This window comes from Oryctolagus cuniculus, chromosome 9 (assembly GCF_964237555.1).
Source record: "Oryctolagus cuniculus chromosome 9, mOryCun1.1, whole genome shotgun sequence".
Lineage (NCBI taxonomy): Eukaryota > Metazoa > Chordata > Mammalia > Lagomorpha > Leporidae > Oryctolagus > Oryctolagus cuniculus.
In genome coordinates, this window is record NC_091440.1 from 72,722,115 (window position 1) to 72,733,076 (window position 10,962).

At 38.5% G+C, this 10,962-nt stretch overlaps 1 protein-coding gene across 7 annotated transcripts in view; it reads left to right on the forward strand.

Annotated features, from left to right (window-relative positions):
• The window catches only part of LOC127482742 (phosphatidylinositol 3,4,5-trisphosphate 3-phosphatase TPTE2), a 41,062-nt gene extending 30,377 nt beyond the window's left edge, over positions 1-10,685 (forward strand). For 5 of the 7 annotated variants that reach the window (XR_011378831.1, XR_011378834.1, XR_007913696.2 and 2 more), the window contains one exon: positions 7,209-7,495. Coding sequence is in view for 2 of the 7 variants with exons in the window: in XM_051831754.2 (XP_051687714.1) it covers positions 7,209-7,304 (96 nt within the window). In the remaining 5 variants the exon portion in view is untranslated. Of the gene's footprint in view, positions 1-7,208; positions 7,496-7,526 lie in introns of those variants that run through there. The other 2 variants (XR_011378832.1, XM_051831755.2) reach the window with 1 other exon arrangement.
• Positions 10,686-10,962: the final 277 nt, after the last annotated feature.

Below are 10,962 nucleotides of genomic sequence, written 5' to 3' on the forward strand. Positions count from 1 at the left end.
CTTAGATTCCAATACAGTAGTATTTGGGGACTTCAATACTTTACTTTCAGCATTGGGCAGATCAACCAGACACAAACTCAGCAAGGAAACAGCAGATTTATTGGACACTGTAGACCAACTAGACCTAACAGATATCAACAGACTTTTTCATCCTACATTTGGAGAATACACATTCTTCTCAGCAGTGCATGGAACTTTCTCTAGGATTCACCATATACAACTATAAATCAAGTCTCAGTAAATTCAAAAAATATAAATCATAGCATGCATCTTCTCAGAAAACAATGCAATGAAACTGGAAGTCAGCAACCCAGGAACCTCTAGAACATATGCAAACTCTTAGAGACTGAACAACATGCTCCTGAACGAATAATGGCTCATGGAATAATCAACTGAGATAGAAAAAATTTCTGGAAACAAATGAAGATGACAAAACAACATATCGAAACCTATGGGATGCAGCAAAAGCAGTGTTGAGAGGAAAGTTCATAACAATAGGTGCCTACATCAAAAATTGGAAAGGCACCAAATAAATGAGCTATTAATGCATCTCAAGGATCTAAAAAAACTACAGTAAACCAAACCCAAAACTAGTAGGGAAAAATAATTAAAATTAGAGAAGAAATCAACAAAATTGAATTCAAGAAACAATACAAAGCATCAGCAAACTAAAGAGCTATTTTTGAAAAAATAAACAAAATTGACCTACTATTGGCCCAGCTAACAAAAAAAAAAAAAAAAAAAAAGGATAGGTAGAGCAAGATCAACAAAATTAGAGATGAAAAAGGAAATGTAACAAAAGACAGCACAGAAATAAAAAGAATCATCAGAAATTACTACAAAGAGCTATATGCCAACAAACTGGGAAACTAGAAGGATAGATTCCTGGACACATACAAGAAACCTAAATAAAGCCATGAAAACAGAAAACCAACAGACCCATAACCAAGATGGAAATGGCATCAGTAATAAAGGCCCTCTCAATAGAGAAAAGCCCAGAACCTCATGGCTTCACTACCAAATTCTACCAGACATTTAAAGAAGAACTAACTCCAATTCTTCTCAAGTTATTCGAAACAATTGAAAGGTTGGGAATCCTTCCAAATTTTTTCTATGAAGCCAGCACCATCTTAATTTCTAAACCTGAAAAAGATGCAACAGAAAATTACAGATCAATTTCACTAATGAACATAGATGCAAAAATCCTCAACAAAATTCTAGCCAATAGAATCCAACAGCACATTAGAAAGATCATCCACCCAGACCTGGTGGGATTCACCCCTGCTATGCAGGGATGGTTCAACATTCACAAATCAATTAATCACATTAATAAAAAGATGAACAGAAACCATATATTATCTCAATAGATGCATAGAAAGCATTTGATGATATATAATATCCTTTCATGGTAAAAACTCTAAGTAAATTGGTTTAGAGGTAACATTCCTCAACACAATCAAGGCAATTTATGACAACAACATTTAAGAAACTGGGAACAGAAGAAACATTTCTCAACACAAATGAGTTGATTTATGAATAAACCACGACCAGTGTCCTACTGAATGGGGAAAAGTTGGAAGCATTCCTACTGAGATCAGGTACCCGACAAGGATGCCCACTGTCACCATTGCTATTCAATATAGTTCTAGAAGGTTAAGCCAGAACAATTAGGCAAGAAAAAGAAATCAAAGGGATACAAATTGGGAAGGAGGTAGACAAACAAAGGATCCAAAAGACTCCACTAAGAGACTATTAAAACTTATATAAAGTAGCAGGATATAAAGTCAATGCAAAAAAATCAACAGATTTTGTAGACACAGAAAGTGCCACAGCTGATATTCAACGTCTAAGATCAAACCCATTCACAATAGCCCAGGCAAAGACTTTTGGAAAAGACCCCAGAGGCACAGGCAGTCAAAGTCAAAATTTACAAATGGATTACACCAAATTTAAAGGTTTCTGTCTGGCAAAAGAATCAGTCAGCAAAGTGAAGGGGCAACTGACAGAATGGGAGAAATTATTTGCAGACTATGCAACTGATAAAGGAGTAATAACCAGAATCTACAAAGTGATCAAGAAACTCCACAACAACAAAACAGACAACCCACTTAAGAGATAGGAAAGGACTTAAACAGTCACTTTGCAAAACAAGAAATCCAAAGGGCCAACAGACACATGAAAATTGTTAAGGGTCAGGCTGTCAGGGAAATACAAATCAAATCCACAATGAGGTTTCACCTCAGCCCCATTAGAATGGCTTTCATACACATTACAAACTACAAATGCTGTCAAGGATGTGGGGGGAATGGTACCCTAATCCCCTGTTGGTGGGAATGTAAACTGGTAAAGCCGCTCTGGAAGACAGTTTGGAGATACCTCAAAAATCTGAATATAGACCTACCATTTGACCCAGCCATTCCACTCCTGGGAATTTACCCAAGGGAAATGAAATCAGTAAACAAAAGAGTTATCTGCACCTTCATGTTCATTGCAGCTTGATTCACAATGCTAAGGCATACAATCAAAATAAATACCCATCAACCAAAGACTGGATAGAGAAATATTGGGATACATACACTATGGAATACTACACAGCAGTAAAGAAAAAATGAAATCAGTTCATTTGCAACTAAAGGGATGAATCTTGAAAACATACTTAGTGAAATAAGCTAGTCCCAAAAGGAAAAATACCATGTGTTCTCTCTCATCTGTGAGAACTGATAGAGCACCTAAAACAAAATCTGTAGAACTGAAATCAACATTCACTTCAAGAAGGGATGTCTTGAGCTCCCCTTATCTTGAATGTCGAGGAACAGGTTTTTTTGTTGTTATTTTTTCTTCATACTACTTTTTGAACTCTTTCCTTAACAGTTAACCATATATATATGTGTGTGTGTGTGTGTGTATGTATATATATATATACACATATGTACATATATATGTGTGTATATATATATATAAAGTCATTTGAAAATAGATCTCAGTAAAAAATAAGATTGGGAATAACAGAGGGAGGAGGAAGTTTGTAACTGTAAAGCTCTATAATTCTGCATATATTCCTGTGGACTTAATTCTAAGGGTACAGTTTAAAAACTTGTCATGGGACTCTAAATCCCATTAAGCTTGATGGAAAAAATGCCATCTTAGTTGTTAAAGTAATCATATTAAGTGTTAAAGTGATTATATATATATAATCAAGTGCCTAGTAATAATAATAGATAGAATTAAAAAAGAGAGAATATGGCCAGCACCGCAGCTCAATAGGTTAATCCTCCGCCTGTGGCGCCGGCACACTGGATTCTAGTCCCGGTCGGGGCACCGGATTCTGTCCCAGTTGCCCCTCTTCTAGGCCAGCTCTCTGCTGTGGCCCGGGAGTGCAGTGGAGGATGGCCCAAGTCCTTGGGTCCTGCACCCGCATGAGAGACCAGGAGGAAGCACCTGGCTCCTGACTGTCAAAAAAAGAGAGAGAGAGAATGTTCCAACATGAGATGCAGCCCACACAGTAGACTAACAGAATGACAATCACTTGAATAACACTCTGACATCAGATTAAGCCCTTAAGGTTCCTGTCTGGCTGAAAAGCACATGAGAGCATTTCAGGCATGGAAAGCTAATACACTTTGGCAAAAAATGTTCTACATTAAGGAACTCAGTGAGTGAGACCCCAGAAGAAAGAATTGACCATCATAAAAGGATGTACTTTTCTCTAACAGAAGGAGAAAACTTCCACTTTGCTTATGCCCTTGTCCAAATACTGACAGTTAGTGGACTTAAAAGGTTTCCATAGCCTAGGCAGATCATGTCAAGAGCTTCAGGTGGGCCAGCGCCACAGCTCAATAGGCTAATCCTCCACCTTGCGGCGCTGGCACACCAGGTTCTAGTCCCAGTAGGGGTGCCAGATTCTGTCCCAGTTGCCCCTCTTCCAAGCCAGCTCTCTGCTATGGCCTGGGAGTGCAGTGGAGGATGGCCCAAGTGCCACCCCATGGGATACCAGGATAAGTACCTGGCTCCTGGCTTCGGATCAGCGTGGTGCGCCGGCTGCAGTGCACCAGCCACGGTGGCCATTGGAGGGTGAACCAAAGGCAAAGGAAGACCTTTCTCTCTGTCTCTCTCTCTCACTGTCCACTCTGTCTGTAAAAAAATAAAAATAAAATAAAATAAAAAATAGTTTAAAAAAAAAGAGCTTCAGGTGGTCATTGATATCATACATATGCATGTTAGTTGTTAAATTAACAATAGGAGTCACTGTGCACTAACACCCCATGTAGGACCTCTGCCCTCAATGAGTTTCATTATGAGTTAACTATAATACTAGTTCTCAGTTTGTGTGTGTGTGCAAACTGTTGAAATATTTACTAAGTATAGGTCATATGGTAGGTCTACGTACAAAGTTAAGTGAAAATGAATCTTAATGGAGAATGAGACTGACAAGGGGAGCGGGAGATGGGTGGGAGTATGGGTGGAAGGGTGGGTATGGTGGGAAGAATAACTATTTCTAACATTGTACTTATGAAATTTGTATTCCTAAAAAATAAATTAAAAACAAAAAAGGCAGAGAGAAGAGACAGCCCATCAGCTAGTTTATGCCTCAATTCCCCACAAGAGCCATGGCTGGGGAGAACTGAAGCTGGGAGCCAGGAATTCAAATCTGGTCTCCCATGTGGGTTGCAGGGACCCATCACCTGCTGCCTCCAGGGAGTGCACTAACAGGAGGGTGGAGTCAGGAGCTGAGCTGGACTTGAATCCAGGCACTCTTATGTAGGATGTGGGTGTCCCAAGCGGCATCTTCACTGCTATGCCCAAAGCCCATGCCATCCTTGAAATTCCTGATAGAAACAAAAAGACAAAGCAAGAACATTCTATTAGTCTCCTCCTTGTGTCTCTAGGTGTATTATCAGGGGTAGAGTGCTGCCTACTTAATGGATACAGTTGTTAGAGCATCATATAGAAGAATAAAGGAAAGAATCCAAAGGGAATATCCTCTGGAACTAGTTCTTGGTATCAATTTTACTATGAAAATAACCATTTTTTCTTTAAACATGTCTTTTTAGAATCTCCCCAAATACTACAACAAATGTGCATTCTTCTTTTGGTTCAATACATCTTTCATACAAAATAACAGTCATGGATATAATATAAATCCAATAGAAACAGCTTAATCTTCAATGCATGTGTGAAAGGTATAATGGCAATTCTTTTGCCAATTGTTATAATCTCTTCATTGCACTTACTCAATGGGATTATTTAAAAACTATGTGAGATTCAACTGTTGCATAATCCTCCTGGGCCATGCCAGAGGACTGTGTTTTAAGTTACAAAGGATTAATATCAGATCCTGAGTGTGGTGATAATGTACTCCCAGTGAAATTCAATATGATTATGCACAGTACCTTGAATTCAAAATATGGCAGGTCCCCAATAAGTGCTGGTCCACTTAGGAGCAATCATCAACCTGTGCTAATCTAAGGCACAATTTCTGGAGGCTCTCCCAAAGGGAGAGCAAGTTCAATGGGGGAGGCTAGATCCGAGTCATGGTACTGATGTAAGGCTGCCACAAAACACACCAGACACCAGAGTTAGAGGAAAGGTTTATTATTGGGTGGGGGGGATCCAGATGGGCTGGGGAGAGAGGGAAAGAGGGTAAGAGAGGAGGAGAGCATAAGAGAGACAAGAAATAATTTAATAGTCTCCCAATTACACATTTCTCTAACAACTCAATCAGGAAACTTTTTATTAAAAAGCATTTATTAAATGGATTTGAAGGTTATTATGCCAAAGAACTTTTTACCCATATCTGGAAACTCATTCCTGAATCTATAAGTGCTCTATTTGGGGGTTTTGTTCTGTGGGGGTGAAAAGATGATATCAACATACCCTACAACACAAAGGAAAAGATATTTTGAAAATTATTCAGGTTAGAGTTAAGGTGGTTGCAATTGCATGTGGCTCAATTTGATATTCATCACATCCAACCCTACTCTGCTGCAAATCTGAACTGGCTCTAGTGGCATCCCAAGTCCTATAAGAAGACAGCAGAGGGAACATCTCACACACACTCCTGTGATGAACACACAATTATTGGATTTTGAGAGTGAATGTTGGATTACATGGATAATTTTTATCCATATATATCTGGATGTAAACAAACAATAAACTTTGATTCATTACATGAGCAAAGTCCCTCAAATAGAGAAACCTGGTGCTACTCCTGAAAAACGGCTGTTACTACAGTGTACAGTTTTGTCCTTTGAAACAATGTGTTCATATTGGAGAAGCAACATTAGATCATTTTTATGTAAGTTTCTAAAGATTTCTGTAAGCTTTACATGTACACATTACTTGGCAAAGCAGATTTTATAACTATCATGATGTTGTTTAGCCAAAAACACCAATGTTATTCTTAAAAAAAAAAACACAGCATTATTGGATTTTATTATTGTTTAAAGATTCATTTATTTGAAAGTTGAGAGCACAGTGGCACAGTGGGTTAAAGCCTCTGCCAGGGAGAGGGAGAGGAGGGAGAGGGAGAGGAGCCGGAGGGAGAGGGAGAGATGGAAAGGAGGGAGAGGGAGAGATGGAAAGGAGGGAGAGGGAGAGAGGAGTAAGGGAGAGAGAGGGGGGATTGAGAGGGAGAGGAGAGAGAGGATGGAGAGGGAGATGGAGACATAGAGGGAGAGCAAGAGGGAGAGGGAGACAGAGAGGGAGAGGGAGAGGCATGGTGTAGGCAACAAATGTCCAAGCCATTGGGCCATCTTCTGCTGCCTTCCCAGGTCATCAGCAGGGAGTTGGATCAAAAGTGGAGCAGCCAGAACTCAAACCAGCACTCCAATATGGGATGCCAGCATTGCAAGTGGCAACTTAATCCACTACACCACAATGCTGGCACTCTTATTGGATCTTATTACACATCAAGCCTCTGGTGGACTTGTCATCTATGCAAACAGATGCTTTATCAATCTTGGATGTCATTAATTCCATAAAAAGAGATACTACAAGATTTGGTAGTATGTTGTCACTGAGGTACTTGTTAGTGAAGATGAAGGTATTCTGTGAGAGATGTGGAGGAAGCCAAGGAAGACACAAAAAAAGGCTGAGGTTCTAAATGTGGTGAGCAAGGCTTTTCATGAAGGCCAAGGGAGGCCTACTGCAGGGCTTGACTATTAGCCCTAAAATAAAATGTAATGTGTGCTTGCTTTTCCCCCCACTAGGCTGTATCTAAGACAAAACGAATTGGACAACCCACACAAACGAAAAGCCTGGAAAATCTACGGCCCACGTTTTGCAGTCGAGATGTATTGCAATAAGACATGAGCTAATCATCCTGTACCTGGTACTCTTTTTAGTGTACCTCCTCTTATAACACACATCATATGCTTCCTAATTGGTACCACACATGTTTTCTGAAGTTATCTATTTGTAGGCACATATACCAATGTAAGTGTATGTGTATAATTGTATACAGTTGAGAAATTAAACATTAAAGTGTCAATGGTGATTTTTTTTTAATTTATTTATTTGAAATACAGAGCAACTGAGAGTGAGTGAGTATGCAAAAGAAAAAAGGAGAGAGAGCATATCTTCCATCCACTGGTTCACTGCTCAAATGGCCACAGGACCAAGGCCAGGAGCCCAGTACTCCTTCCAGATCTCCTACATGGATGGCAGGGGTCCAGGCACTTCAGCCATCTTCATTCCCTTCTCAGGCACATTAAGAGGAAGGTGGATCAGAAGCGGAGCAGCTGGGACTTAATCTGCACTCCAACAGGGGACACCAGTTACAAGCAATGGCTTCACCGGCCTCACCACAATGCTGACTATTTCTTTCCTTTTTAAGTAATATACTTCATGAGAAGTTTCCACCTTATGATGAGATAAATGTTGGACAGAGGGCAAAGGAACATTAGGTTATAATTCTGGATAACTTTGAGATACCAAATTCTTATATCAAATGATTGATTTTATTGTCTCATCAATATGTATTTACTTACATGTTTTTGGGAAAGTATTTAACACTGCTTTGTTTCACATTTGTAACTTCAGATTTTCAAAAAGCTAATTTCTATTTTCTTCCTCTACTTGATCTGCAAACTCTCTGTTACCAAACATCAGCTCAGCAGCAAAGACTAAAATTTAAACCCAGGGGAGAGAAATGTTTCACACACCAGTCCCCAGCACTGACACACTGTTCTCCTGTTCCAAGCACTGCACAGGTAGCTTATGTGACAAACTTCAGTTACACACACACACACACACACACACACACACACACAGCAGGAGAGTAATAGAATCTTGGTAAACACAGAGAATAAAGAATTATCAGTAACTTCTTTTTGCACACAAAAGACAAAAGAAATACTGAATAATCGGAATTGTTTTAAAATCCATCAGCCCTGCGCAGACCAGCTTCATCCATGCCTGGGGAACTCCATAAAGAAGACAGCCCTGTGGCCACAGGGAATCACATTTTCTTCACTGCTGTTACTTAAAGTACTTTTATTAAAATTCATTTTTATTAAAAGTTTTTGAGATGACATTTTAAATTTATATTACAAAGGTTTAATGTTCTACTGAATAAAAAGTTCAAAAAATAAAAAAATAGACAGACCATAGTCCAGCAGAAAAATAGGCGAGATCTATAATCAATAACCAAGTGAAAAGATGTCCAACTTCACTCATATAAAGCAAATTTTAAAAGTCACAGAAGCATTCATACTATCGGAGCATTTAATTCTTATCGATCTGTTTAATACAAACTTTGACAAAACACTGTATTTGCAACTGGACTAATACACACAGGTATATTTTTCTTTTAATCCTTTCCATTTCCCTTTACTTTCCTTCCTCCTCCATCCTTTTTTTTTTTTTTTTTAACTTTAGCTCCCACGTATAAGGGCAAACATGTGGTATTTATCTTTCTATGTCCAGCTGATTTTGATCAACATGTCTTTCAGTTCAAACCATTTTGCTGCAAATGATAGAATTTCATTCTTTTTTTAATAGGGGAATAGTATTCCATTGTGGGTATATGCATGTGTGTTTATCACATTTTCTATATCCAGTCACCTAATAATGGACACCCTGGTTGACTGCATATTTTGGCTACTGTGAACAGGGCTGCCATAAATATGGTGGAACATGTATCTCTGATAAAATGATTTAATGTTTTTGAGGTATATATCCAGGAGTTGGGATTGCTGGTTCCTACGGCAAGTCTATTTCTAGTTTCTATGGAAATTTCCATACATTTTTCACGGTGGCTGCACTAATCACATTCTCACCAACAGCATAAAATAGTTCCCTTCTGTCAACATCACCAACATTGTTGTTTTCTTTCTTTTGGATAACAGCCATTATGAAAGAGGTGAGGTGATGTCTCATTGTGGTGCTGATTTGCATTTCCCTAATGGCTAGTAATGTTGAGCATTTTTTCACTTATTTGTTGGCCATTTGTACTTTTTTGAAAACTGTTTATTCAAATCCTCTGCCCATTTCTTCAATGAATTGGTTGTTTTCTTATTGTTGAGTTTTTAGAGTTGCTGGTCTATTTTAGATACTAGCCCTTGCTGGATAAGTAGCTTAGAAATATTTTCTCCCAGTCTTTTGGATGTCTCTTCACTCTGTTGTTTCCTTTGAGGACAGAAGCTTCTGAGTTTGATACAAGCCCATTTTGTTTACTTTTGCTTTTGTTGCCTGCATTTTAGGTCTTACTCAAGGAGTTGTCACCTACTCCATTGCCTCAAAGTGTTTTCCTTGTTTTCTTGTAACAATTTCATAGTCTTAGGTCTTAAATTTAGCTTTTCAATCCAATTGAGTTTTGTATCTGGCAACAGACAGGAACCTAACTTCATTCTATATCCAATTTTGCCATTGCCATTTATTGAAAAGACTATCCTTTCTCTAATGTTATTTTCTGGTCTGGGCACTTTTGTCAAAAATCAGCTGACTGTATTCATGGGGATTAAATTCTGGTCTCTCTATTATGTTTCAGTGATCTATGTGCCTGTTTTTATGCCAGTAGCATGCTGCTTTTATTACTATAGCTTTGTAGTATGCTTTGAAGTCAGACACTGTGATGTCTGCAACTTAATTTTTTCCCCACAATTTCTTTGTCTATTTTGGGACTTTTGTAAAATTCCAAGTGAATTTTTAAGATTTTTTCTTTAAAGAATGTCATTGGTATTTTGATAGGAATTGTGTTCAATCTGTAGATTGCTTTGAGTAGTAAAGATACCTTAATAATATTCTTTCTATCCATGAGCAAGGAACTTGTGTGTCTGTGTATGTGTATTTGTCTGTGTGTGTGTGTATTCATGATTTCTTTTATTTTATAATGTTCATGGTAGAGATTTTTCACTTAATTGTAAAATTATACCTAAATATTTGATTTTTTGATGGCTATTGTGAATGGGACCTTTTTCTTGATTCCTCTTGCCCAGTTCATTACTGATGTGCAAAAATTTACTTTTTTGTGTATTGGCTTTCTAACCTTAGACTGTATTCATTTATCAGGTCAAATGCTTTTTGCTAGAGTGTTTAAGCTTTTCCATGTACAACAACATGTCATCCACGTCAACAGGGATGTTTTGACTTCCTCCTTTGCAATTTCAAAGTTCAATTTCTCTTCCCAAATTGTGTCTCAAACTTCCATTAACAATAAATAAGAGTGATGAAAGTGGGCATCAGAGCAACTGAAGTCTGCCACACTAGCTTTCTTGGTGGAAATACACTACTACTTTCAGGAAGGGCCATGGGTGCTGAAATTGCACTACTATAAGAACTTTTAAAAGGGGGCGGGGGGGACTCCAACTTTTAGGAATTTTTAAAAGACTTATTTATTTGAGAGGCAGTTACAGACACAGGGAAAGGGAGAGAGCGAGCGAGCAAGCACTCCAATCCTCTGGTTCACTCCCCAAATGGCCGCAATGGCCAGAGCTGAACAGATCTAAAGCCAGGAGTCAGGAG